Raw genomic sequence first — 27039 nt, forward strand, 5'->3', positions numbered from 1 at the left:
CTCACACCAGCAAGCCTTACGTTGGCAAGAGAGCAATCTACTCCACAGAATACCTCACAGCATGTGAAATTGGCCGGGAAAGACATCAGAGTGGTGCGGTTGCATTTCATCTCCGCTTGTAATGGGAAAGGTGACATCGTTCCAAGTCTTGGCCGCGAGCGAATGCACAACAAGAACTCAAACATTACACCCCTCGTGTACTTAGCTTGAAATTTGTCATTATAAAAACCTCTCACGAACAAAGGTGCAAACATAGTCAGCTTTGCGATGGAAAAGGTACAAGTGAGGTTGTCGAACGTCCGCCGTGGGCCGAAGGTGTTCCGTACAGCCGCACCGACAGCCGGTCTGATTGGCGACGGGTAGGACCCCGTGCCATCGGCATCGGCGGGGTCGAGCGGCTCCCCCCAGAGTTCTAGAGACGGCCCAGATCTAGGGATGGTCGGCGACCAACCAATAGACGATAAACCCCTCCATCCCAGATTCCATTCCCAAAGGAATAGATAGAATCAGATAAAGCTCTAGAGGGGCCCGAGCTACCTATGTCATGGGGTTCTTTTTTCCCACCATGTATCCGTACATGTGAAGACGGAAACTCGACTCGTCTCGTCTCATTTCTTTACAGGAAAGGAGCTGCACTTGCCAGCCTCATCTTGTTCAAACTTTATTCCTACGCTACCTTTTTTCTCTACCACCTTGCCATCCATACTCTCAAGTCTCAACTACCATCCTTTCAATCCTCCACTGGCAACGCTTCTCAGGTTGGTCGGTCCCCCAATTACCGCGTCCTCCGCCGCCGGCCGAGAAAGTGCGCTAGCGAACGGCGGCATTGCATGAGGAAAACGGCACTAACGCACCTCCATCAGCCGCCCTGCGCGATCGCCCACCCCAACCTTTTCCATACCTAAGCTCAACGGGGAGGAGAGCTTTCCCAAGAGCCGAATGCTGGACAAGAATCTTTTTAGTGCCGTTTTTCGTTTTTCAAACCCGTCTCTCCCCTCTTGATCACGTCACCAGACCCTTGTTCTGGCGTGAGGGACGCCATCTTCAAACCCCCGTTTTACCTCTGTGTGCCTCTTTGTCTGTTCGTCCGAGGGCACGCCAAATGCCCATGTCTCGGACGTGATGGCCTCCGCCCGCGATGAAGCCGCATCGATGCCGGCAGCGGCAGCGGCTACTGCTTTTCCTCCTCTGCCCCCACCACCACCGTCGTCCGATGCTCATCAACCTCAATCCCAGTCCTCTGCGACCGTCTCGCCGCGAGGATTAAGTAGGCGTTCCTCCTCCTATGACGGACGCTCTCCAGCGTCGCCGCGCTCGCTTTCCCGGAGGCAGAGCACCAACGAGCGCATTAACGAGATATTAGAGGTACGTTCTTAGCTTCTCTCGCTTCTGCATCCTACCCACCGTCAACCGAGGACCTGGAACTGCGTGTTCTCTTTGGTGTGTTTCCATTATGTGTTTGTCCACGAGCATGTATATTTTGCCCATCGCTTGGCACCGACCCTTCTGGCCGCCAATCTACGGCATTCTCTGAACCCTAGTTACTTCAACGTTGGCCTCGCTTCTCCGTTTCCTTTTTCTGCCCCATCCCCATGTTCTGCTTCCTCCTTCCCGGGTCCGGACACTTTTCACCCGTCCACCATCGTTACGTCCTCCTCCTCCTACTTACATCTCCCTCTCTTTCGCCCCAAAATAGACCGCACGAGGCCGCGCACAAGCTATGGGCGGCGGACTCTCAACAACCCGCTCCGCCCCCGCCAGTCCCCCGCGGCACTACTCCCGCGCAGACGGCTCCCACGATGAGAACGTCGGCATCATCTCCGGCGGCCCGGACCGCAACTACCAGAGCATGAACTCGGCACCGCTACCGCCATCCGCCGTCACCACTACGGCGACGGCCCCGGAGCTGGCTGGCATGCGGCCGCGCAAGTCGGTCCAGTCGACGAGGAACTCCCTACCGGCGCAGGCCGAGGAGGAAGAGGAGGAAGACTACGACGCCGTGGTCGCGCGGGAGGAAAGGGAAAGAGAAGCGCAGAGGAAGGAACCTTGGTACACGATCTTGCTGTCCAGCTTTCAGAGCATTGAGCTGGAGAATAAGGGCAGCGTGGCTCGCGATCATCTGGCGCTCGGTACGTATCCGCCTCATATCATATCTCTCTATTCCAGTCCCTCAGCCTATCCGGGTCTCAACCATCACGGTCAGCGCCTCTCAGCAGCCACCAATGGCCAGAGCACATTCCTTTATTGCCAACCTATTCTCCTCTACCCAACAGGCAAACGGGGGTTCAACCCCTCGGGCGCTTTAGCCCAGCGGTTACTATGGAACACTCAGCCGGGGACGGGGGATTTCCATATGTCTTACAAGACGGACCCCGACCCCTTGAGTTCGACTCCACGCTAGGGAGCTATTTTTTTGCACTATTTGCGCTTTTCCGCACTCTGTCGGCTCTCTCACTTATAGAGAATCATGACTGCGCATATGTAACACAATTCCAGCTAACCTAGAGACTCTCCTCACAAAACAGAACGCACATTCCTCGCATGGCTCCGCACATCCCTCGCCTTCGCCTCAATAGGCATCGCCGTAACCCAGCTCTTCCGCCTCAACTCGTCCCTCTCGACGCCGGGCACCGACGACCCAAACAGCCACACCCTCCGCCAGCTGGGGAAACCGCTCGGCGCGACGTTCCTGGGCATCAGCATCCTCATCTTGTTCCTGGGCTACCAGCGCTACTTCCGCGCCCAGCAGTGGGTTATGAAGGGCAAATTCCCCGCGAGCCGCGGGACTATTATTATTGTGTCCATGGTGGCTTTTGCGCTCATGGCTGTGAGTTTGGTTGTTGTTGTGGTTGTGAGTCCTACGAGTAGGGAGCGGTGATGTCTGTTTTGTGTTTGACGTTTTGTACGGGGGATTCATCTGTTTGAGTGCCCATGTCTGGCTGCATGTATTGGAAATGAGAGCGTTCTGCACCAACGGGATACTGGGGTTTGAGTTCGTTTGAAGGCTGCGTGTTTATATCATATCTATTTCCTCTCGATGTAACGCAGCAATGAGCACGCAATAATACCCTGTTATTGTCAACCGAAGACGATGTAGTACGTGTAGTCATCTACATAGACATGAGTAACTCTCGTTTGCAACCCAACCTGCGTTATGTGATTCAATCCCGAGGAAAAGTATTCTAATATGAAAGTCAGCGAGGGCAGTCCTTGGGCACGCTGACTTTGAGAGACAATCCGTCACTCGACTACGTGCCCTTTCAACATACGGACTATTTTCATCCCCCAATCTCTGTAAAATTCAAAGCTATGCCGGGCAATTGCATCAATGACATTCTGCAAGATGCAGGTATCCGGGCCGTTCGACAACCTCATCTAATCTCGTACCTGCGATCGTAAAGCTGAGAGCTCCCCCTCTCCAAACTCCAACCTATCAGATGACGTCAAAAGCTGCAGTCTGCACCTCAACTTGTGGAGACCCGCACAGAACCACTTACAACCTCCTCTCACAACGACACACACACACACACACACACGCCTTTCATCTCACCGGCAGCTCCCTCACCTCAACTTTTCCCCACAGTTCTGTCCCGAATATCATCACTCATCAACCTACACCACATGAAGTCTACAAACCTGACTCCACCAACAAAATTACCCAACTCGAAGAGGCGCCAAGGGAGGAGAACAAATCATCAAGACCACGCCAACAAAGAAAAGGGAAAAGAACTCCCCCCAAATGTCCCCCTCATCAGAACCCCTCTCCCCCCCCTCCTTCGCAACAACCCAACTCTCGCTCCTCGCAACAGAACTCGCCGCAGAAGTATCAGAATCATCCGCCCTCGTCTCCTCCCACTCCCCCACCGCCCTCCAGCGCGCAGGCCTCGCCCTCCCCAACCTCGTCGTCACCGCCCGCCGCACAGGTCTAGGCGGCCGCACCGTCCTCGAACTCGCCCCGGATCCCGCCGTCGCCTCCGCCTCTGGTGAACTACCGGAACACGGCCTCCGGCCGGGGGATATTGTGCTCATCTCGGAGCAGCCCGCGGGCAACGCCAAGAAAAAGGAAGTAAAAGACCTCGAGAGTAAAGGGGCGAGAGGGGTGGTTACGAGAGTGCGGAGGGAGGTTGTTGGCGTTGCTGTTGATGAGGGTAAGGGGGAGGAGAGGGAGTTTGGGGGGAGGGTTTGGATTGTGAAAGTTGCTGATGATGTCACGTACCGGAGGTGAGATTTCCTTTCTCGTTTCCTCTTCAGTTGTCTTGTTCTGTTTTGTCTGTCTTTGAGGCGCCACATGTTGGGGAGAGATGGAAACTTGTGAGCTGCATCACTCGAGGCCAGACTTCATGGAAGCCAGGCTAGACTCCCCATCACTGACAGCTAGTCCACGATCTATTGTCAACGATGGCCACCCAGACCAGGGGCGGTATCAAAATGCTAAAGTATCTACGCAAGGCAGACAGGACTGACGGAGACCTACAGAATGAGCCAAACCATGGGCAAGATTGAAAAGATGACGGAATCGGAGTACACGTCCTTCATGCGCGTCCTCTTCGGCCTCTCGAGCCCGTCACCGGTACCGCCAGACCTGGCATCCGATCCGGAACTCGCAAAGATCGAATGGATCGACTCGTCTCTGAACGACTCCCAAAAGGACGCCATCCGCTTCGCCCTCGCATCCCGCGAAGTAGCCCTCATCCACGGCCCGCCAGGCGTGAGTCTTCCCCCTCTGCCATGCAACAGAACTCAAGATAAGAAAAAGAAAGAAAAAAAGAAACCTCCATAACTGACAAAAAAGGGGCAACGACAAAGACCGGCAAAACCCACACCCTAATCGAACTAATCCTTCAACTCACAAAGCTCAACCTCCGCATCCTCGTCTGCGGGCCCTCCAACATCTCCGTCGACAACATCGTGGAACGCCTCGCCCCGCACAAGCTCCCCATCCTCCGCCTAGGCCACCCAGCCCGCCTCCTCCCCAGCGTCCTCGCCCACTCCCTCGACGTCCTCACCCAGACCTCCGAGGCGGGCGCCATCGTCAAGGACGTCCGCGCCGAAATGGACGCAAAGCAGGCCTCCATCAAAAAGACGCGCAACGGCCGCGAGAAGCGCCAAATCTACGCAGACCTCAAGGAGCTCCGCAAGGAGTTCCGCGAGCGCGAGCGCGGGTGCGTGAGTAACCTCATCCGCGAGAGTAAAGTCGTGCTGGCGACGCTGCACGGCGCGGGCGGGCACCAGCTCCGGGACCAGCAGTTTGACGTCGTCATCATTGACGAGGCGAGCCAGGCTCTCGAGGCGCAGTGCTGGGTGCCCTTGCTGTCGGCCAAGAAGGCTGTTTGTGCAGGTGATCATCTGCAGCTGCCGCCGACCATCAAGTCGCTCAATTCCAAGGTGAAGGCGGCGGCGGCACCGCCAGCAACGGTCCCCAAAGAAGACGCGGAGAAGCACATCAAGGGCATGACGCTGGAGACAACCCTGTTTGATAGACTGCTCGCCCTGCATGGGTCATCCATCAAGCGTATGCTCACCACGCAGTACCGCATGCATGAAAACATCATGAGGTTCCCTTCGGACGAGCTCTACGAGGGGAAACTCATCGCCGCGGACGCGGTAAAGGAGCGCTTGCTCAAAGACCTACCGTATGAGGTTGAGGACACGGAAGATACCAACGAGCCGCTCATCTTCATCGACACGCAAGGCGGGGACTACCCCGAAAGGAGCGAGGACGACGACAAGGACGCTGTTAAGAAGGCAAAGTTCAGTTTGCACGGGGAGAGTAAGAGCAACGAGATGGAAGGGGCATTGGTCCGGCAACACGTCCAGAAGCTAGTCGACGCGGGAGTCAAGCCAGAGGACATTGCCGTCGTGACCCCTTACAACGCTCAGGTAAGCCTAGTCAGACCCAACGAACCTCCTTGATTCCGGACTTTTTTGTTCGGAACTGGTCCGTCGTCGCGAAGAACCACAGGGCATGAAAGCTGACATCGGATGAACCGAACCACAGCTCGCCATCTTAGCGCCCCTAAAAGAACGGTTCCCGGGCATTGAGCTGGGCAGCGTGGACGGCTTCCAGGGCCGTGAAAAGGAGGCCGTCATTGTCAGCCTTGTACGGAGTAATTCCGTAGGAGAAGTAGGGTTCCTGGGCGAGAAGCGCCGATTGAACGGTAAGCTTCAAGTGAATGATGAACCCGCCGGCCGCGGGCCCGGCTGGGAAGATCCCAGCACGCGACCGGCCGTTAGCGCATGAATGTTAATGCGTTCTTAGTGGCGATGACGAGACCTAAACGCTCGCTGACGGTGATCGGGGATTCGGAGACAGTCAAGAGGTGAGTCGGTTTGAGAAAGTTGCTTCTTTTTCCCCCCATCTCTTCCCCAAACTTCCCCCTTCTCTAGTTGGGTTTGGGGCGTGCGGCGCAGAGGTAGATATTCTGCGGTCTGCACAGATGGTGGCAGGCTTGTCCTGAGACATTTGCTGAGCCGCGTCAAACGCCCAACACTTCGGGCCTGTTTCTTCTGTTTTGCTAACGTGGGTTGCGCCATGATCAGAGGCAGCAACTTTCTCAAGAGGTGGATGGACTTCCTCGAAGAGAACGCTGATCTGCGTTATCCGGATTTATCGTTACTTCAAGGGTCCTAAAAGGGCCCCAAATTTGGGATGGTTGGGGAGGCCGTGGGCTGGCGGCGGCACCGAGGAACCATCTTCCATGCAAGGCCCGCCCCCTAATGTCGACCTTTATGCGACGAGAGGACTCGTGGCGACAAAAGAACAGACGATCTGGAATACCGACGAACCGGCTTTGTCGATGTGGTGGCCCGCCGTGGAGAGGGGAGCTGGGATGAATCCTTATGCGATAGGATGTGCTGGTTTCCCAACGTTGCCAAAAAGGGAAAGGGCTGCATTGTCTGACTTTTGGCGCGGCGTATCGTAGAATTTTGAATCGGCCGTCAACCATGCTGGCGGCCCACAGGGGTTCATTGGGGGGAGGGTGCGTCCTCCGTTGACGCAAGTTGATGGGCGCCGGGGCACAGGGCCACAGGCGACTTGGGTCACGTCGTGTCGTGTTTGTGGTCCTAGGCCAAATGGACGAAAGAAGACGGGAGAGAAAGACTTTGGAAGTGGAGGGACGGGGGCACAGATGTCAGCCGTCACTGATCAGACGAAGAAAGTGGTATCCATGTATGTTTCAGGTTACTTTCCACGTCTGGCGACCTGTGCCATCCTTGTTCGCGTGGCCAGACCCGCCATATTCTCCTACCGAGGAGGAGGGGGATGCTTGACTTGGAGTTGGCTCGCTCGGTCTCGACGAGATTGTGCGCTGGAATTCGCGGCGTCTTCGGGGTTGTGTACGGAGTCTGTGGACTATTCGTACGAATAGAGTATTTGAAAGCAGACCTGAGACTGCGGCTGATATTGGGTTGCCCGCACCAAAACACAACAAATCAGTCTCGAGCCTCTTGGCACAAGTTGGCACAAGATATCACCTGCAACCTGACCAGGGCTCTCTCTTTTGAGTTAGTTTGAAGCCATGTCCGTTGTCAAGACGAAACCAAAGTGAAAACTTCAGTCACCCGCTTTGTACTTCGTATCTATCGCTGCGTTGACTCTCGCTGTGCCAATCCCGCGCAGCGACTACATCTTGTTGGCTTTGGCATCTGTGGTTATCAGATTGTACCCTCCCGACTGCAAGACAAGTTTGGGGATGATGGAGTGTGAGCTATGACACTGCACAGCCTATATCACTCACAGTACGGAGTACGGCACATCAGCTCGCTTCCAGAAGAACGGTTCATCCCCATACCTATGAGACAAGGCCAATTCCGGGGCAAACCACCAATTGGACGCATATTCCGATGGCTGGAAGAGCGCTGGCGAGTAATGTGCTTTGCTAGTATCACTAGCCGTGCCGTTTTGTTATACTCGGCTCCTATAGATGCCGGCCGCTCGTGCTCTGGGCTGACGGCCGATCATAAGTCGGTTGTCTCGCTATATGATGCTCCGCCAAGGTCCACTGGGCGAGACGATCAAACCGTTGCTGGAGCGGGATAGCTTCTTTGGTGTTGGATCGAGGTTGGATCGGGGGCTACATTGACGTGATTGACTAGGCACAAACACTTCGTGCGGGTGATTTGGCGTGGCTTTGCTATCCGTACCGCCCACGTAATAGTACTATGTACTGCATGGTGTTGGTTGACCACGAGGGAGCCGCTGCCTTCCTGGTTGAAGCTATATCATGAATGCATATAGGCACCGGAAATAGCTGACTGGTCCAGAATTTTTCCGATGCTCTGCCCTCTGCGACTCCGGCAAGGTGTCATAATCCAGAATCCCAAGAAAGAGTCCACTCATCAAAGATTTGCGGTGAGTTCGCGGTGCCTCTGGCCATCGCCGAACAACCTCCACGAGTCAGTGTGGACAGGCCAAAGAAGCCAGCATATGCTGCGTTGCGGAGAAGCTGTCCACATTGATACGAGCCGTAGAACGGTCATCGAGCTTCGCCCAAAAATGGAATGGCCATGATCTAGGCAGACAATAGGGGACAACGGGGGTTCTTCTTAATGGGCAAAAGGCTTGCAAGCCATGTAATACTTTAGCCTCTGAATCCTGCGAGGTGGGGCTGTCCTAAATGCAGTTATGTGGATGCTGGACTGTCTTTTGGACGCGAAGATGCTGCACGTCGTCGACGGGGGGGCTGGAAGACGCGGCCGAGGAAGGGTTTTGCTCCTCCAAGAAGGGGCCCAAAGTGAGTTGTGATGGAAACTGCTTGATTCCTATTCAAGTACTGGATTGTGCCGCAGCATCCAGAGGTTGCCGCCGGTGTGAACCAAGAATAACGCAAGTAGGTGGCAGGTGCATGCAGGAGGACGTGGCATGTGGTTGCAGCGATCCAAGTGAGGAAAACTCCGTCGTAACCTGCGGCTCGGTGGCACATTGGATTCGTCCGAGAGGCTAGCAATCACATCTCTGCAGCGTTGCTTCTGGGGAGCTGAAGCTAGCGCTACCACAATGATGGACAGTCGTCGAGCCATCGGGATTCAAAATCAGCTAGAATCTAGTGTGAATGGCTGTCAGGTCTGACGGCGGCGGCGCCAGTGGAAGTGACAGAGGCATCCGACCGCAAATGAGATAGTGCAAACGGCCAGGCGGACGAGAGAAGTTAGAGTGCCGTTGGTCTTGGGTGGCAGGATCCTCGAAACCCAGCATTCCGTTTGCCGGTGCCCTCGCTCACTTCCTATTGGGGTAAGGCAGGCGTTCGCTGATACCCTAGCGCGGCGTCATGATATTGGACGACTAGTTGGCGATAGAGGTCTTGGATGGCGGGATCTGGAACGCCATGTCGGGTGAAGATGCTAGCTAGGCTTGGTCGATTTCCGATGGTGTTGGTCGATGGCTGTCAGACTAAAAGTTACAGCACTGTCGGTTGTTCGTAACAATTATCAGCACCCTCGAGCAGCATGGCTTTGACCTCGTCCACGACTCGCCCGTCAACTTGATGAACGGCTGGGATACAAAAAAGCGAGACTTGAGAGACGAGGCCTGTCGCTGGTCGATGCCCCCCCACCCCCGTTCAGTTCAGCACAGATAGAGTCGGGGTTTGGTAGCGACAAGGCCAAGAACCGGGTCGAGTGATGCGAATCTAGAGTTGTAGCGGGTGACAGTATCCGTATGTAGGGTAGTAGGTATAACCGTAGGCGGCATCATCAATCACACACTCGACGGTTGTGCTGCTGTTGTAATCGGTGTGTGCAGGCTTGTTGCAACCCGAGGACAAAACGAGGATGTAGGTAGTCTCGTATCTGACGATGCGAGGTGAAGTTGACACCTGTGACCTCAGCATGGATTCATGGAATGAGCCATGGCGGGACGGGCAGCGGGAGCGAGTTCCCTTGTTGGGCCCCCATGTTGATGGGAAGAAAAAAAGAAAAGGAAGCAGAGACTGAAACAAGACGCCAAATGCGGCAGCTCCTCGGAGGAGAAGTCGGACCAGCAATCCGGGTGAAATGGAGCCGGCAGGGCCGGGAATTACCTTTCCATCTACGGAGTACAAACTCCCTACTCTTTCCTCTCAAGTCTTCTCAATCTTCTTGCCCAGGTAAATTTCTTCGCAGGTTCTAATAAGGTACTTGGTACGGAAAGTTCTTACTCAGTGCCGCCTGCAGATATCATGTCAGGACCACAGATGGTGGCAGTCACGCAGGAGGAGCTTTCTAGTATCCACACAAGGTACTTCTCAAGCAAGGTATCCGTACAGAGTACATAGGTAGCACCCTGGCACGCCTGGGTATCTACGGATACTTCGATACTCGGACGGAGTAGACTCCTCATCTCACAGCTGTCAGTGCAGGTGAGTCGTGCATGTGGGGGTGGTCACGGTCGTTTAACAAGCAGGTCGCGTGGATCACAATGACCTTTTAGGCATTCGGGAGGGTAAACTGTTTTGCGTTGAGGCTGAGACACTGCATATCCGTACGAAGTGTGGCCCTGGACTTGGAACTGGAACCGGAACTGCCACTGACGAGATGAGAAGATCCAACAATACCTACAGAGTACGGATGCTCCAAGGCCTCTTTTCATAGCTTTGTACAAAGTATGGGTATGGAAACCTATGCTTTCCAATACATTGCCTACATACCTTACCTTACTCAGTCGGTGCAACGAGCCCCAATACTGACCACTTCAATGCCACCTTTCACGATATTCCACTCCAACATGCCCCCCCCCCCCCCCCGCCTACCACTCGTTCCCTTGATCGACGCCTGGAACATTGTTTGTTGATGGACAGAGAGAGCCGAAGTCGCTGGTTTGGTGCTTGCCTGTATGACAGTACCAAAGACCAACCTACGCGCCTCTTCCTCCCACATTCCACCCATCCCTCACGTTGCTCATACACACCCACGACGCCCTCTTGCTGCGTATGAACGGACACACGATATCTCAAACGTGACAATTGGTCAAAGTCGACGTCCACCCACGTTCCTCGTCCAATCCCGACTCATTCTCAACCACACAGACCTACCACAACAACAGACACCACACGCAACTCTTGCAGCTCACGTCTAGTCCCGGCTGTGCATCCCCTGGCAAATGGCCTGCTCCGACATGCACAACAAAAAGGTGGCTTGCCTTGGATGGGCAAGGACACCGAGTTCAGTTGGTCGAGGTGTCACCGTCAGCGCCTCTAGCGCGACGACACCGCTCCCAGTCCTCCGAGTCCAATGACCCCCAAATGTCCAATGGCTCATCCAATGGCTTCCTCCAAGAGTCCTTCCAGAGTCCAACATGTTCTCTTCCAGCCAGGGGGGGGGGTCCCACGTCCTTTCCCTTTCTCCTTCCCCACTGCTCTGGGCGCCCCAAGCACTGGCCTCAAACAAGGGCCATCCCCCGAGCCAGGGAAGCCAAGAACGACATGGAGCAGGGGGCAGCGAGCGAACGGCGACGGCGAAGGCCACGAGGGGCGCCGGGGCACCACCAGGGCACCCTGACGAAATGAAATGGAAACCGTCATGGAATGGGACGCTTCGGCTTCCATTGCGGCTTCAAGCTTGTCTTTGACCTCCGACCTTTCCTGCTGCCCTGTAACTCTGCTGAGTCCCTTGTTCGCGGCTTGTCCTCTCTTCTCTTCGAAGCAACCTTTAGTCTTGAGGATAACAATATGCGGATTATTACGTGTGCCATAACATGACATGAACGTCCAGAATTGGGAATACGCGTCTGCATGGACGGTGGCTATCCGTAGGCGCAGAAAACCAAACGGCTGGCCTAGGTATCCTTCTTCTCGAATCTTGCGGCTTGCGGCTTGCAACTTGCCCCATCATTGTATCTTAGACGCGGCCAGTACGCACCATTGACGGCGTTCCAATGGTCCGTATCCTCCTGGTCGTGCATGCATACTTGTTTCATCGCGCTAGCATCTGCGTCTGTTCTGCATCTGCCTTTCTGCCTCTTCTTCCGTACGGATACTTGGTCTCCATCAGAGCTTCCCGCCCTTGTCTTTCCATCTCCCTCCCCTTCAGGAACCCTTGCTGGTTCCTTGTATGTAAAGTCTGATGTACGAAGTACCTCGGAAAGTACATTGTACACATCGTGCGCGAGAACAACCGATACAGATACATGCCATTGCTTTCCCTTTTCTCCCGCCCTTTCTGGCTCTTTGTTTCTTTTTCCTCCTGCCCTCTGCCGTGTCGTACTTTTTGCCGTTGTAGACACGCGAAAGGAAAAAAAAAAGGAAGCATCTTCTGAACCAACCGCATCTCTTCGCTTCTTCCCCGACCAGTCTTACATCACGTCTACTATTACCTATTACTTGCCTCTCTCGGCTTATTATTGTCAAAGTACGAAGACCGTACCATATTTACCTACTCCCTGATCTGCTTCAGGTACCACTACTTTGCTCTCACGTTCCTTGCACCTCTACCACTATTCATCACGCATTCCTCTCTTGTCGTCTAATTCATACCCTTCACCAACCGTTCTCCTCCCGCGCCCTACCTCAAGCTAAGCAGCGCGCTATACGCTACCGCCCGTTCTAATCAACATTGCTCCTCCGGCCCGCCTCGTCAGCCTGTCGCAGACCTGCCTGGGTGCTCCTTTGATACATGACGCATGCGCTGCTAGGGTCCCCCCTTCTTAGTTGCTTAATTACTACCCCAATCCTCGATCCCCTCGTGGGTTTCCCTCCTTTATTCGCCTCAGTTCTCGTGCCTTGATTAACCACTCGACATCCATCTCTCCTCTCGTACGGATACACACCGTCACCGCGGCTGTAGAGGGCGCATTTCGCCACCTCTCCGCCTCTCCGATTCCGACAGGCCCAGACGACGCGCCGCATTGCTGGCTATATGCACCATGAATCAGGTTCCAGCATAGATCACCACCTGGCCTAGACATCTGGGGCGTCCGATCAAGAATCCCAGCCTCGACTGGCGAACCGGGCATTGGCATTGGAACTAAACAAACCGTCACGGCACGGCACCGGACGCATCCCGTTGGCAATCCTTTGGGGTCTCACCAACATTATCTCTGCCCTTCCTCGTCACTTCTCTTCGGGCCTTATCACACTTCATGGCTTAACAGCGGTTGACTATCAAATACAACGCTCTTCGCCCTTTGGCCTCCTTCATACTCGCTCTAGACCTAGAGCCACGCACGAAGTGTTCACCAATTGTTGGAACTGCCATGGGCCTCTTCAAGTCGGCCAACCCACCCGCCGCTCCTGGCGCAGTACCACGATCTTTAACGGGCCAGTCCATTCGGGGCAAAATATCAGGCCCGATTCCTATCCCTAGCCCAGTCGACGACGAATTTCCAATGCGCAACCCAGGCACCGGGATTGCCACGCCTCTGACAGAGGGCGATATGCAGCAGCAAATGATGCATCCGCCGCAGGCCGAACAAAGGGCCGGATCGATTGTCTCGGTCCCTCAGCCTCAGCCCGAAGTTTCACAGGCCCCGAGAGCAGACTCGGGGATTGCACCAACGGGTTCCGCCGGTTCTGGCTCCGGTTCGGCATCATCACCAACATCCGCGACACACGCCAACACGCCCCAGTCACAAAGAAGAACAAACGTATCCAGCAACTTGCGGTACTCTGCTGTGAGTGCTTCATCTGAACAGACGGGCGCGAGCAAGGATCGCCCACAACGCAAAAAGTCAACATTGCGCGGCGCATTGGGGAAGCTTTTTGGTCGCAAAAAGAAGACGAGCTCTCAGGGTTCGACCGATTCCCAGCGCGTATCGACGTACAATGCCTCGAACCAGCACAAGAGCGTAAGTTTCGGCACCGGCTGCTCCCGTACCATGGCATTCTTTCTGAACTTGGAGACTGACGGGGGACCAACAGGACACTTCCGGGTTAAGCCGAGTCAAGGAAGCCGAACCAAAGCGATCGGCGTCCTTGCCGATCACCGAGTACGACAGAGCATTACGGTCTCACTCCATTGGGCCCCAAGACATTACCGCCATTGAGAGTGCGCGCAATTCCATCAACGTCGACCCATCTCTGTATCAAGGTCACAAGAGGGCGGCCACCGCCACCACAAGTCAGATCTACTCGGCCCCTTTCAGGAGTCGCGAGGGGGAACTCGCAGGTCTCTCGCCTCGCCCTGCAAGCACTCACGTACGCGGGAGTCGCTTGTTCACAGATGACGATGACCCCGAAGAAATTGGGCGAGCCATCACTAGTGATGTTAGCCAAAAGCGCCGATCTAGGAGTCTTAGCGGAATGCAAAACCCAGAAGGACGATCCGAAGTTCGGCGCAGAAGCGACGAAATCCGATATTGGAGGGAAAGCTATGACCCAGCCTTCATCGCATCGCCGGCGTCGTCCAATATTCCAGACCATGAAAATCAGTTCACGGGCATGGCTCCTCCCATGAGCATGCCCGAGTCACCCATCGAGCAGGGACAGGTGCACACACCACCTCAACCGTTCTCGTTTGGGAACTTGACGCACATGAATGTCATGGCTGGCATGAAGATCACCCAGGCGGCCAGTATCGAGACACGCATAGAGACACTGGAGGAGAGGATGCATCGTGTGGAGGACGTGGTTACACATCTGTGCAACTCTGTTCCTGGATTCCAGATCCACATGAACCAGCCACAACGTCCTGCGCCTTCGGTCCCAGGTTCGAATCCATCTTCTCAAACGACAAGCACTGCAGTCAATCCGGCACTGCAGCAACTCTCACGCCAACAAGCCCCAGTCTCTCGGTACAGTAGCTCTGCACATTCCAAGGAATCTCACACCTCCTTCGGCGAGACTCCCACGTATGTGGGCTCTCTTCAACTCCCTGCATCCATGAACAGGCCGACGTCGAACTCCACCATCCGAGGCGTAACAAGCTTACCTGCACTATCTCGTATCGAGCCGAACAGGGCACAAGAGACCTTCACAGCAGATCATTACACGATGCTCCTTGCGCTGTTGGAGACGGAAAGAGCCTCTCGACAGGCCCTAGAGTCTCAGGTCAAGAAGCTGACGAGACGCTTGAACATGATCTCTGGACCCAGCGGTCATGGCCGCATGTCTCTGGCAATGGAGCCTCCCCCAACGGCCAAGTCGTTTGGCAGCGTGTCTGCCTTTGACCAGGATTCATCCGACGAGGAGGAAGCCGCGTCAAGGACTCATCAATTCTTGGCCGAAGACTCTGGCGTTGGGACCGGCCCTGGAGACGAGGACTCGTACTCGGAGGTGTTCGCGACGCCAAGGGAAGAGCAGCATCACGGCTATGGCGCTTTCGGGGAGGAATTGCGCGACGAGGACGAAGACCCCCAGCGGAAGAAGGCAGCCAGGACATTGTCGCTGAGCCAAATGACGCTGGGTAAGAAGCCATCCTCGACAGGAGTGCGGATTTGATGCTTTATTTGCGGTACTGTTATGCATTGTTTCCATTCCAGGTTTGTCATTATACCCCGGGAGATGTTCTCCCACTCACGAGGCGACGATGACGATTCTGTTCTCGGCAGTCGTTGAGTTGAAGGCGTACCCTGTCTTTGCGATTCAGCACTGATACCTGCCTGGAGCTTCTGACGGGCTCAGCATTGTCATGGTAGCGAAACATTTTCCATACTAATTATTTCTTCTCTCGTTTTCTTTCTATCCTTCTTTTTTTTTTTATTACCCGTACATACGACTACCCATTTCCGTTCTTGACGATCTGGTTGGAACAGTCTTTGAGGGATGCATCCCATTGACGAGGATTTCTGGTTTCTTTTTGTTTCATCCAAGCGTGCGGATATCTCGGTGAGAGGAAAGAAGGAAGGTCAGCGAGCCTTCTACTGGTGCAATCGAATTTCAGGACGATAACGCCCGACAGAGGTGGAAAAAGTGGCCAGGTTGCCTCAACTTGGTTCTGCAGGTTGTGTGCGTGTACAACATGAAGACGTGCCCTCGGGTGGACACGGATTAGTTCCAATGAAGACAAGGCCCAAAGTACTCTGTTGCTTTTGACACAAGATGTGCCAGAAATATGAATTACTACGAGTGATGCACGATTCACATCTTGTCCGACAGACGGACAGATAGACAAACAAACAAGCAATGGGCCCGGATGACAAGGCCACGCAGTTGTAATCTCCGGATTGTCATCTCGGGGAAGAGGACCAGAATGTTTCGAGAACATCTCCAGGGCCTAAACCCCCCAAGCCAGGCCCGGCAAGCCTCCAGCCACCCTTACCATCGGGCTATGTGAATGTAACGCGGATTCGGGAAGACTGGGAATGTTGATTAGTGGCCCGGCTTGTGAGTACGTTGTCGGCTCGCCCGCACATGGTGGCGTTTGTTCGGTCGTAACTTGTCAGTGACAGCCTGATAGGTAATGTCCCTCCGCCCCGCCCCGCCCGACGAAAGCCGCACTTCACAAGTGATAGGAAGGCTTCCATAGCTGAGAGAGCCTGAGAGAAGAGAAAAGCCAGCCAGCCAGCCAGCAGAAGCTTCGTTAGCGAGCAGCTGGGCCCGACGCCAGACAATGTTTCCAATTGGAATTCTTGGGCTTCCAGAAGACTAGGCAATCTTGGCTTAATCCACCCCAGAGTCGCTCCCTCGGTCCAGCCAACTCCGCAAAAAAGATTAAGATTGAAATTGATAGAGGATTTGTGGATAAGGTCAGGTAGCTTCTCCGCCAACTGGGGGTTTGGGGAGTGAGAGAGTGAGGTGTGGGCAACCTACGTAAGCACAACTCTACCTAGACTGGAGGTCGTTATCAGTGGGAACAAGTTCTTTGCACAAAATCCGAGCTACGGGGACTTGCATTTCTGCGAACAAATAGACGCACATACCACCCGTCCAACCTCTCTCTCCTCCGCCCGCGTCTTTTGCCCCTCCGAACCCTTTCGTTCAACTACATACGACTCCGTCTACCAACCCCTCGTTGTTTGTGAGCGCGCGCGCGATTGATTGATTGATTGACATCAATCGCAGTTGAACGTATTGGTCTCCTTCACTTCTACCGAGAAGCCAGCGAGAGATTTTTCTCGTATCGTCGACAAACCGAGGTCTTTGCGCTTCCTAAAACGAAACCTTTTCGTCGCGAAAGCAAAGTTCGCGCGCATTCACACGTCTCTCTCTTCGCAACCCACATAGTCGACAGAAAACGAGAAGCGACCGCCCAAGATGTCAGGCTGGGTCGATCGGTCAAAGACCACTCAATCGCCCAACTACCGCGGCTCAACCTCCTTTGCGACGTTCATGATCATCGGGCGTACGTCTCCTCTTCCCCCTTCCCCATCCCCTCTAGCCACATCTCGCGCATCACCAGCAAAGAAACATAAAACAGATCCGAGAAGAGGAATCCAAAATAGCTAACCAAAACCCCTCTTTCCCAAAAACAGCAACCTGCTTCTTCCTCGGAATCCTCTTCGCCTCCTTCCCCTACGACTTCCCCCTCCTCTGGACCTCCGCCCCCGTCCCAGAAACCTTCTTCACCCACCTCGAAACCCACCTCAAGTTCATGCACCAATCCCCGCCCCTCATCGGCCGCCTCCTCAACATCATCGTCTTCACCGGCTTCCTCGGCTTCTTCATCAAACTCTTCCGCCCATCAGAGGCAAACGTCCTCTTTGACGGCGCCTCCCTGGTCCTCTACCTCATCGGCGTAGGCGTCTACATCACCAACATTGTAAAGGGTCTTCGCTCCGTGAGCGCGGGGATCTGGGATGACCCCAATTTCACGGGCGAAGTCAAGGACGGTCCCGTCACGGGGGAGGTTATTCTGGGCAAGGAGGACAGCTTAAAGGTGCTGGCGGCGAGTAATACCATCTTGGCACTCGTGTTGGTGGGTGTGTTGGTGTTGCAGGCTGGGCAGTGGTATGCTGAGCGCAAGGACCGCGAGGACTTTGCGAAGCTTGAGAAGGAGGAGAAGGGGGCCAAGGGGTCTGCGAACAAGAAGAAGCAGTGAGCAACGGGTGCGTTGGGGCTCTTCTAGGTGGTACGTGGGTGTTGTTACGCAAAGGGAGACTGTGGATCTGTCTAGGGGCTGCGCGAACATGTCATTGCGATTGGTATGCCCTCTACAGCAGCTTTCAATGCGTCTAGGGTGGTTTAAGGTGATACTTGGTGTCCATCGCATCGGTTCAAACAAGGGTCACTATATGAGTCGCATCATACAAGTGGACAGGCGGATTGTGCCTCATTCGAAATATACCATGTCTTAACGCCATTCTTTTTTGAACTTTGACATTCGGGCTCTATTTAGACCCTGACCTCTTGATAAGGTAACAACGACAAGTAAAGAAATCCTGCTCCCCCAACCAGTAGTCCTATCGCATCTCTACCACAGACAAATGCGTCTACCTTTTTTTTTTTTACTCCTTGCCCCACAGACATCCAAGCCCTTTACTCGAGCTTAAGCTGCTCAAACTGCTTGATCGTGTCCTCGAAACTCCTGGCCTCTGATTCGAGGTCGACGAGCTTCTGCTTGTCCAGCTTCTGAACGGCCTCGGCGACCTTCTCCTTGTAGATGGGGTCGTTGAGAACCTTATGCTGCTTGTCAATGTTGGCGCGCGCCTTGTCGAGCCTCTTCTTGGCCTTCTCGACCTCGGCGTCGAGGTCGACGCGGCCCTTGACGTGCAGGTACACCGAGGCGGACGAGGCGACGGGGAACGCGACGCAGCCGGCGGGACGGGCGGCGTCGGAGGCGATGATGTCGATGCCCGTAACGCCCTTGCCGCTGAGGGTCTTGATGGAGGCCACCTGGTCGTTGATGGTCTGGTGCGAGGTGGCGTCGTGAGACTGGATGATGACTGCGGTTCGTGTTAGTGGGCGGGATCTGCATCGCAACATCGGCACGGGCGACTCACTCTTGCTCTCCTCCTTCTGAGCGTACTCGCTCATGAGCGATCTCGCACCACGCGAGCATCCCAGAACAAGCTCGTAGGCGGCCTCAGACTTGGGGTCGTCGAACTTGGGGTCGTAGACGGGGTAGCTGGCGAGCATGATGGACCTGGTCTTGTCTTCGGGACGACGAGGCAGACGCTGCCACAGCTCCTCCGTGAGGAAGGGCGTAAAGGGGTGGATCATGGTCAGCGCACCCTCCAACACAGTGTACAGGGTCTGGACGGCGCTGGCGGCCTCCTCGGGCGTGCCATCTCTAATGATGGACTTGCTGTTCTCAATGTAGACATCGCAGAGGAAGTTGAGAATGTACTGGTACACAATACCAGTGGCCTGCTGGAAATCCCTCGCCGCCAGAGCGGTGTTCATCTCCTTCGCGGCGTTGTTGAGCTTGTGAAGGATCCACTTCTCGGCGAGAGTGACACCAACGGTAGCCTCCTTGGCGGGAACAAAGTCCGCGGGCAGGTTGCCGAGGACGTACTTAGACGCCTGCCAGATCTTGTTGCAGAACTTTCTCCAGCCGGTCATGACCTTGACGTCAAAGTTGACATCACCGCTCGTCGATGTGAGCGCAGCCATGGTGAAGCGAAGACTGTCAGCACCGTTACGAGGCAGACCATCAGGGAAGGCCACCTTCTGGTACTTCTCAGCCTTGGCAACTTCGCTGGGGTGCAGGTTACCAGTGCGAAGCTTAGCGTGGAGGTCTTCGAGCTTGATACCTGCGATGGCGTCCAGAGGGTCAATGACGTTACCCAACGACTTACTCATCTTACGGCCCTCGGAGTCACGGACGAGACTGTGGCAGTACACCTCAGTGAAAGGAACCTGGCCAGTAAGCTTGATACCAAGCATGACCATTCTGGCGATCCAGAAGAACAGAATATCCCAACCAGTCTCGAGAACGGAGGTCGGGTACAGCTCCTGCAGATCTTGGGTCTTGTTGGGCCAGCCCAGGGTTGAGAAGGGCCACAGACCAGAAGAGAACCATGTGTCGAGAACGTCCTCATCTTGCTCAAGAGTGAACGTCTTGCCGGGAAGGGCAGCCTTGGCCTTGGCCTCGGCCTCCTCGCGGTTCTTGCCAGCGAACCACCGCTTGTTGTCCAGGGAATCAGACTTCTCGCCCTCAACCTTGGCCAGGTAAACAGGGCAACGGTGACCCCACCAAAGCTGACGGGAGATACACCAGTCGTTGATGTTGGCCATCCAGGCGTAGAAGCTGCGCTCCGAGGACTCGGGCTTGATCTTGATTCTGCCGTCCTTGACAGCGGCAACGGCATCGTCGGCCATGCTGCGCATGCTCATGTACCACTGGGGCTTCAGCAGAGGCTCAATGACGTCCTTAGAACGCTCGCAGAGAGGGATAGTCATGGCGTTGTCCTTCTTGTCGACGTAGAGACCGAGCTGCTTGAGCTCCTCCTGGATGGCATAACGCACACTAAAGAGGTCAGTTCACATTAAGCTATACGAGATCTGCACAATCACTTACTCGAATCTCTTCTGGCCCTGGTACTTGCCACCATTCTCGTTGATGTTTCCATCATCGGTAAGAATGTTGATGAACTCAAGACCGTGCTTCTGTCCCAAGTTGAAATCGTTGGGGTCGTGGGCCGGGGTGAGCTTGACGGCACCGGTACCGAACTCCTTGTCGACGTAGGTATCCGCAACGATGGGCATCAGACGGCCCTTGATGATGGGATGCACGGCCTTCTTTCCAACCAGGTGCGTGTATCTAGGATCATCCGGGTGAACGGCGATACCTGAATCACCCAGCATGGTCTCAATACGGGTGGTGGCAACCTCAAGATATTCATCGGTACCCTCAATCTGGTACTTGAAATGAATCAGAACACCAAACTCAATCTTCTTCTCGTAGCCGGGAACCTCTAGCAGTGTCCTTCCAGTCAGCTCCTTGTTGATAACCTCGAGGTTGGAAAGGGCGGTGGTGAGCCGGGAAGACCAGTTGACAAGTCTGTTGGCGCGGTAGATGGTGCCCTCCTCGAACAGTCTGACAAAGGTCTCGGCAACAGCGGCGGACAGGTTCGCGTCCATGGTGAAGGCCTCACGGCTCCAGTCGAAACTTCCTCCCATCTTTCGGAGAGCAGCGTTGATCTTGTCGTGGTATTCGCCCTTCCAGGTCCAGACCTTGTCGACAAAGTCCTCACGGCCGAGGTCGTGACGGGTCTTTCCCTCTCTTCTCCAGAGCATGTTCTCGACAACGCTTTGTGTCGAGATACCAGCGTGATCGCAACCGGGGATCCAGAGCGTCGTCTTGCCCAACATGCGGTTCCATCGAATCATGATATCTTGAAGGGAGTCGCCGAGGGCGTGGCCCAGATGCAGGGCACCGGTAACGTTGGGAGGAGGGTGAGCGATGACGAACTTGCCCGCGGGCTTAACCTTGCCATCGGCAGTGAATTCGGGCTCTGTTGAGGTTGAATTAGCCCACGCAAAGCCTCACGCGAAAAGGGGGGTCGCCGGGAATCACTTACTGAAGAAGCCTTCCTTCTCCCACCAGTCATACCAGGCACTCTCGACAGCTTCAGGGTGATACGCCTTGAAGTGGGGGTCCTCAAGAGGCTTGAGGCGCTTCTTCTCTCCCTTGGGGGTATCTTCAACGTATTCGGGGATGGCCTCCTCCTCCTTCTTCTCGGCCTTGGCCTTCTTCTCCTTGTTCTTGGACGCAGCGGGGGCGGCGGCGGCCTTTGCGGCCTTCTCGGCGAGCTTCGCCTTGAACTTGGCGTCCTTCTCGGCCTTCTTGCGCTCCTTCTCCAATTCCTTCTCGGTCTTCACCTTTGGGGGTGCGCCGGTGGTCGCACCAGCATCCTGGCCAGCGGCATGGGTGGCATCCGTCGAGGCAACCTGGGCCTTGGTTTCGTTTGAGACGGCAGGAGGCGCCTGCTCCTGGAGGCCCTCAGTGGCGCCGACTAGGAAAGGAGACACTTGGTCAGCTCAATGTCTGGAGGGCATCACAATGGGAATTGGCTCGGGAGGCATCGTGAGAATGTGGGGGGTGGGCTGGGGCAGGAGGGGCTTGCGCACTGGGGTTTCCGCGTCCGCTGTCGGTGGCCATGGTGGCACGTGTCTGTAGGAAAGGTCGAAGACGGGGAGGACGTGGTCGTAGACTGAGTGATGGAGGGCGCACGCGGAGTGCTCGAAGAAATATTGAGTTGGACGTGGTGGATATGTTTGCGAAGAAGCCCGGGGAGGTGGGCTTCGACTGATGGTACAAATACAAAAAAATCTCCAAAGGTCTCCGAGGAGGGGCAAGCAACTATGACTCGGCGGTCTGATTGCAGCACTTCGCGGATTTGAGTCACAGGATTGGGTGTTCGAGGAGGAGGGCCTTGGAGGGGTCATGCAGCTAAAATTCGGGTGCGAGCCACACGCGCAGGGAACCTGAGGTGCTCAAGTCCGATTTTCCAGCCACAGGGCAGGGGGTGGGTTGAGGTACCTTATCGATGACTTGCCTTATCGATAAGAAATGTCCGTACCAAAGTTCCATTGGATGAGTCGCACGCCGCTTTTGCCCTGGCGCATTTCCTATCGACTGATTGAACTTGGAAGCTCAAGCTCCAGCCACACCAATCAAGGTCATTGGATAATTCATCATACATTCATTCACTTCCTACCTTCCGAAGCTGGGAACCTGACTCACCCGAATTCTCCATTTGTTTCAATGGATTTGTAAGGAAACGATCTTACCAGCATATGTGCGTGTGATAGTTCCATCCATTCAACCGCGAACAAGGAAAAGCCATCCCGAGAGCTCGACCTAGCTCGACGGTGGTGGCCGTGACGCCATGTATATCCAGAGAGCCATCCCCCGGTTCGCCCAATGTGCCAGACAACCACTCTCTAGACGAGGAATGCAAACGGCATGCTTCAGTATCCACGGAAATGAAGACAGCTGGCAGGTGAGCCTGCCTTGAAAGACCTAACTTGCATCAAGACCTCCCGTCTCATTCATACTGACCGCGTTCATAGGGCACACTTGTTAAGAAAGTGACCAGGACAGTCAGGGCCTTTGAGAGTAAAGGCCTCAAGAAAGTCGACGGCACGGTTGTAGTGCTTGCGTCCCGGCAATATGCGTCATGGCTGCTAGATGACAAGTTCATGGCCGCATTGCTGCGACCCTTTGGTGATTCGAAGTCAGACCTCGAAGTGGGCCGCGAAGTCACCGCTCTCGCCGGTGTAGTCGATGGGCTTCATCCCCTCCGTGCATTCGGTGACATCCCACGCGGATTCTCATTCTACTACGGGCCAGAGCATATGATCATGCCGAGCCTGTGGCAGAAGAATCTTTCTGACGCGCAGTCTGCTCCATCCAGCAACGCCAAGCTGAACGCTTCCATTACCTTTTCCTACGGAAGGAAGCCTGACAATTACGTATGCACACTTCCCTTGGCAAACACAATCTTCCACAATGGCCTCCAGTCGACGCTCATCGCTAGCCGCTGGTATCTCAACAAAAAGGGGGGCTTGGATCTGATCGAGCGCGAAGAGAGGCGGGCTCAGGAAGTCAACATTTTCACCAATAGAGAAATCGAGACAAGCAACTTGATTCAAGCATCCCTGGTCCCGATCACGGCTCCGCGAAAGATCGTATCGGGTCTGGGCAACATCATCAGGCAGGTTGAGGTAGATGGCAAGGAGACGCCCGCTTCAGCGGAGCTCGAGACGGCTGTCCAGGCGCTTTTTGACAGGCGGACGGCAGAGGGCCACGAGTTCCCTCCGGGCCCTGTGGGTGTATGGGGCCTCGTTTGCCCCCCTGGCGATGACCAAGCGGGAAACATCGAATTCTTGAATAAGTGGTCGGGGTGGGCGTCAAAGATACAGAACGCTGGAGACGAGTGGAGACTGGCGTTGGATATGAAAGACTATCTCAAATGGCTCATCAAGAGGGGTGTCAGAGTCTACAAGATTCGTAAGTTGAATGCCCAGCTCACCAGAGTGCAAGCTCATCGTCTAACAAGCGAATGAAGAGAGTGGTGGCGGCGGCTGGGGCAAGAAGGCAGGCCTCCTTTCGCTCGACCCCGAAGTCAAGTATTCTGCTTCCTCCGAGGAAGAGGATCTTGACAGCTTCATCCGTTCCTTTGAGAACCGGAACGAGGGCGGCGGTGTCGACGCCGAACAAGGCGTCATCGCTCCGGGCTCGTACATTCAATACTTTGTCGCACCGCCCTTCACCGCCGCCAAAGTGCATGTGGCAGCGGAAAAGGAATCTCAGTTTACCGACTGCTTTGGAATGACAGACGACGCGCGATTGGAGGCATCGGCTCTGGTCCCCGTTTCGAAGGCGTGGCAAAGCATCAGGCACCAGTTCGGTGCGGTGACAACCCACGGGCTCTTCATCGAGTGCAGGTCGGAGCCTCCTGTCGTTCGAGAGACGAAGCTGGACGTGCCCGGAGCGTGGATCGGACATTTAGGATTTTCAGGCCAAAAACGTTCCAACTTCAGGAAGCTTAGCCTTGAAACGGAAGGAGGCTTGGGGACTAAGTTGTAAAATCTGCGATTGTAAGATTAGGAGATAATGTACTATAAACATTTGTACTGGAAAAGAGCTATGTTATGTATTTCTATATTGTAGCTGTAAAGCTTGGGCCGGTCATCCGGTGTTCGCGGTGTAGGTAGGTAATTGGGGGGGTTTGACGAAAGGAACTGACGCAATTCTGTAACTTGCAGCTCAGATCGCCGCAAGTGGATGCGCGCGCACCTTTCTCTCATACATCTCACTCACTTTCATCGAACAGCGATAATCCAAGCATTGAAATAGATATCTTAGACAACATAACCATCAACTCACCATTTTTTCGATCATGGCCGCAGACAACGGGACGCCCTCCAAGATCGGAGTCATCTCCATCGGCGACATGGGCGTCGGCATCGCCAAGCTCCTCATCGCCAAAGGCTTCCAAGTCGCAACGAACTGCAAAGGCCGCAGGTAAAGTTAAAACCCTCCCTCTTTCCATACATCTCCCAGTCGACTCACTCATAGCTCACAGTGAGGACACCCTCCAACGCGCCCGCGACGCAAAAGTAGAGCTCCTAGAAACAGACGAAGCCCTAGTATCCCAATGCGCCGTAATCCTCTCCGTCGTACCCCCGCGCGACGCAGAAGCCACAGCAGACCGCATCATCGACGCCCTCGCCGGGACGTCCTCCTCGCGCGAGACGCCCCTCTACTTCATCGACATGAACGCCGTAGCCCCCTCAACCTGCAAATCCATCGCCGCCTCCTTCGCCCGCGCCCCCCGCAGCCCCGCACGCTTCATAGACGCCTGCATCATCGGCGCCCCGCCCAGGCTCAAATCCGCCCCCAACGCCGGCACCAACGTCTCTGCCTCGGCCCCACTACCCGGTACTACCGGCGGCGGCGACGATGACGACAACGACCCGGATGCGTGGTCCGTCCCGGGCATGCCCATGTCCGGCCCTTACAAACTATCCGACCTCTCCCTCCCGGGCACCACCACAGAGGCGACAGACTTTGGCGCCCGCCTAAGCACCGTCCTAGGCGGAAACCACATCTCCGAAACCATCGGCGCTGCCTCGGGCCTGAAAATGTGCTTCGCCTCCCTCTCCAAAGGTTTCACCGCCATCGCAACCCAAGCCTTCACCTCGGCCCACAGAATGGGCGTCCTCCCGCACCTGCGCGCCGAGCTCGCCGCCCGCCTGCCCTCGCACCTGCAGTCCGCCGAAAAGGGCGTGACGACGATGCCTCCCAAGGCGTACCGCTGGGTCCGCGAGATGGAAGAGATCAGCAAGACGCACGCCGAGGAGGGCGGGTTCGGGCCCGAGTTGTTTGTGGGCGCGGCGGGGGTGTACAAGTCCGTGGCGGAGGATTCGCCGCTGGGCGGGGAGAAGATTGGCAAGAGGAAGAGGGGCACGACGGTGGAGGATGTTGCTGCTGCTTTGACGGAGGGGTTCGAGAGGAAGAAGAAGAAGACGGAGTGATTATGACTGTGTTGCCAGAATCACAATTTTGATGGAATGGTAAAAGTTTGCAGGGAAAAAGAAAAAGAGTCGAAAGTAGATATCAAGACTTAAATGGTGTCTCTCAGTTACATTTCAATGCCGCACTAGTTTTTGTAGTTTTCCAAACATCGCTCTCGACGCCGTTTCGTACCAATGAACCATATGCTGCCTGCCCAAACCTCATAGCGCCTCTTATCCCCTGTACTATTACACCGTGTTCCATTATGCGCCAGTCAGAATACTCTTACACGATTAACTTTATCGCACGTTCATCACACAATACTCCTTGCCGCTGTTCCAGTACAGATATTACAAGACTGATAGTGTCAGGTCACCCGAGAGCTTCGCCTTGATATGGACCTCGACATCCAGATTGAGCCTGAGGTCGACAATGAAGCCTCGCTCGCCTTCGTGTAAGATTTCTCGCGGGTTCTTCTCGCGCTGCGGTCGAGGTGTAGAGAAGTCGGGACCGCCTGGAGGGAGCTCGCCCCCGTCCTCGGGCATCTCGGTTATCGGAGCTCTCAATGAGAGATTCATATCCGACCGTGGCCGACGGCACGCCGGAGGCCGCCGGATCGGCGGGAACGCTGAAGAAGAAGAAGACGAGCTACTCGTGGTGTCGGTGTCAGATGCCAGCGCAGACGCGCTGTTCTCGCCGAGGCGCGGTACTCTCCTAGGCGCGGCCCGTCGGTTCGAATGGCCTGGCCGGAGCGGTACCGGGTCGACGAGTTGCTCATCTTCCGAAGGCATCGCTGTCGATGGTGCTGGCGCAGGCCGAGGGGCAGCTGGGCGTCTCCTAGCAGGCCTTGATGCAGACTGCTCCGAGCCTGAGTGGCTGGGCTTTGAATTGGGAGCACCCTCCTCGGCGTCTTCAGTCTCCCTGTCACGGTCAGAACCGTCTGACGCAGGTCTCCTATTTGATTCTGACCCCTGTGGCCGCGACGGTCTCCTTCGTTGCTTGGGTGGTTGAGACTTGGGCCGAGGGCGTGATTGTTGTTGAGGGTTGTGCGGTGTAAGTCTGGAGTTGTTGTGTGAAGATGGCGATGGGCCCTCCGTGTACTGGGCTGATTCCATCCCGTGTAAGTGATGAAAAGTCTGCCCAGTAGACCTGGTTGATAGGTGACGACGGAGTATGGGCTGGTTAAGAGTTGGTTGAAATGACCCAGGATGCGCTGAACAGTACGATGGTGTGTTGCGTATGTTCCGCTGATCTCAAAAGTTAAGATGTTAGAGCTTCGAG

General features: G+C 55.2%; 9 protein-coding genes across 9 annotated transcripts; 7 read left to right on the forward strand and 2 right to left on the reverse strand.

Annotated features, from left to right (window-relative positions):
• The first annotated feature begins 1342 nt into the window (after positions 1 to 1342).
• BDP55DRAFT_648071 (uncharacterized protein) lies at positions 1343 to 3144 on the forward strand. The gene is made up of 2 exons (XM_060573826.1): positions 1343 to 2129; positions 2526 to 3144. The coding sequence occupies exons 1-2, from the start codon at positions 1721 to 1723 to the stop codon at positions 2876 to 2878; spliced, it is 762 nt and encodes a 253-aa protein (XP_060434366.1). The 5' UTR covers positions 1343 to 1720; the 3' UTR covers positions 2879 to 3144.
• A 316-nt stretch (positions 3145 to 3460) lies between these two features.
• BDP55DRAFT_648076 (AAA domain-containing protein) lies at positions 3461 to 6157 on the forward strand. Its single transcript, XM_060573827.1, has 3 exons — positions 3461 to 4221; positions 4477 to 4708; positions 4807 to 6157. Exons 1-3 carry the CDS (start codon positions 3740 to 3742, stop codon positions 5911 to 5913), a joined length of 1821 nt encoding a protein of 606 aa, XP_060434367.1. The 5' UTR covers positions 3461 to 3739; the 3' UTR covers positions 5914 to 6157.
• A 5620-nt stretch (positions 6158 to 11777) lies between these two features.
• On the forward strand, positions 11778 to 12439 carry BDP55DRAFT_302934 (uncharacterized protein). Its single transcript, XM_060566640.1, has one exon. The coding sequence runs from the start codon at positions 11877 to 11879 to the stop codon at positions 12357 to 12359; it is 483 nt and encodes a 160-aa protein (XP_060434368.1). The 5' UTR covers positions 11778 to 11876; the 3' UTR covers positions 12360 to 12439.
• A 729-nt stretch (positions 12440 to 13168) lies between these two features.
• On the forward strand, positions 13169 to 15350 carry BDP55DRAFT_542743 (uncharacterized protein; the record flags this gene model as incomplete). Its single annotated transcript, XM_060568344.1, has 2 exons — positions 13169 to 13759; positions 13833 to 15350. 2 exons carry the CDS (start codon positions 13169 to 13171, stop codon positions 15348 to 15350), a joined length of 2109 nt encoding a protein of 702 aa, XP_060434369.1.
• A 1350-nt stretch (positions 15351 to 16700) lies between these two features.
• Positions 16701 to 18108, forward strand: BDP55DRAFT_302938 (ER membrane protein SH3). The gene is made up of 2 exons (XM_060566641.1): positions 16701 to 17193; positions 17324 to 18108. Exons 1-2 carry the CDS (start codon positions 17106 to 17108, stop codon positions 17887 to 17889), a joined length of 654 nt encoding a protein of 217 aa, XP_060434370.1. The 5' UTR covers positions 16701 to 17105; the 3' UTR covers positions 17890 to 18108.
• Positions 18109 to 18326: 218 nt separating this feature from the next.
• BDP55DRAFT_543491 (valyl-tRNA synthetase) lies at positions 18327 to 21894 on the reverse strand (the record flags this gene model as incomplete). The annotated part of the gene is made up of 5 exons (XM_060568411.1): positions 18327 to 18733; positions 18791 to 20259; positions 20311 to 21247; positions 21314 to 21748; positions 21864 to 21894. The coding sequence occupies 5 exons, from the start codon at positions 21892 to 21894 to the stop codon at positions 18327 to 18329; spliced, it is 3279 nt and encodes a 1092-aa protein (XP_060434371.1).
• A 730-nt stretch (positions 21895 to 22624) lies between these two features.
• Positions 22625 to 24327, forward strand: BDP55DRAFT_724288 (uncharacterized protein; the record flags this gene model as incomplete). The annotated part of the gene is made up of 3 exons (XM_060578876.1): positions 22625 to 22738; positions 22809 to 23748; positions 23807 to 24327. The coding sequence occupies 3 exons, from the start codon at positions 22625 to 22627 to the stop codon at positions 24325 to 24327; spliced, it is 1575 nt and encodes a 524-aa protein (XP_060434372.1).
• A 313-nt stretch (positions 24328 to 24640) lies between these two features.
• Positions 24641 to 25778, forward strand: BDP55DRAFT_627382 (6-phosphogluconate dehydrogenase; the record flags this gene model as incomplete). The annotated part of the gene is made up of 2 exons (XM_060571748.1): positions 24641 to 24765; positions 24827 to 25778. The coding sequence occupies 2 exons, from the start codon at positions 24641 to 24643 to the stop codon at positions 25776 to 25778; spliced, it is 1077 nt and encodes a 358-aa protein (XP_060434373.1).
• Positions 25779 to 26108: 330 nt separating this feature from the next.
• Positions 26109 to 26873, reverse strand: BDP55DRAFT_627383 (uncharacterized protein; the record flags this gene model as incomplete). The annotated part of the gene is made up of 1 exon (XM_060571749.1): positions 26109 to 26873. One exon carries the CDS (start codon positions 26871 to 26873, stop codon positions 26109 to 26111), a length of 765 nt encoding a protein of 254 aa, XP_060434374.1.
• Positions 26874 to 27039: the final 166 nt, after the last annotated feature.

This window comes from Colletotrichum godetiae (assembly GCF_030913485.1).
Source record: "Colletotrichum godetiae strain CBS 193.32 chromosome Unknown BDP55scaffold_5, whole genome shotgun sequence".
Lineage (NCBI taxonomy): Eukaryota > Fungi > Ascomycota > Sordariomycetes > Glomerellales > Glomerellaceae > Colletotrichum > Colletotrichum godetiae.

Excerpts from the sequence above, each read along its gene's own strand:
- BDP55DRAFT_648071 (XM_060573826.1), top strand. The coding sequence starts at position 1,721 with ATGGGCGGCGGACTCTCAACAACCCGCTCCGCCCCCGCCAGTCCCCCG. Across the intron at positions 2,130-2,525 it reads TCGCGATCATCTGGCGCTCG|AACGCACATTCCTCGCATGG; the intron begins GTACGTATCCGC and ends CTCACAAAACAG.
- BDP55DRAFT_648076 (XM_060573827.1), top strand. The coding sequence starts at position 3,740 with ATGTCCCCCTCATCAGAACCCCTCTCCCCCCCCTCCTTCGCAACAACC. Across the intron at positions 4,222-4,476 it reads GATGATGTCACGTACCGGAG|AATGAGCCAAACCATGGGCA; the intron begins GTGAGATTTCCT and ends GGAGACCTACAG. Across the intron at positions 4,709-4,806 it reads TCATCCACGGCCCGCCAGGC|ACCGGCAAAACCCACACCCT; the intron begins GTGAGTCTTCCC and ends GCAACGACAAAG.
- BDP55DRAFT_302934 (XM_060566640.1), top strand. The coding sequence starts at position 11,877 with ATGCATACTTGTTTCATCGCGCTAGCATCTGCGTCTGTTCTGCATCTG.
- BDP55DRAFT_302938 (XM_060566641.1), top strand. The coding sequence starts at position 17,106 with ATGTCAGGCTGGGTCGATCGGTCAAAGACCACTCAATCGCCCAACTAC. Across the intron at positions 17,194-17,323 it reads GACGTTCATGATCATCGGGC|CAACCTGCTTCTTCCTCGGA; the intron begins GTACGTCTCCTC and ends TCCCAAAAACAG.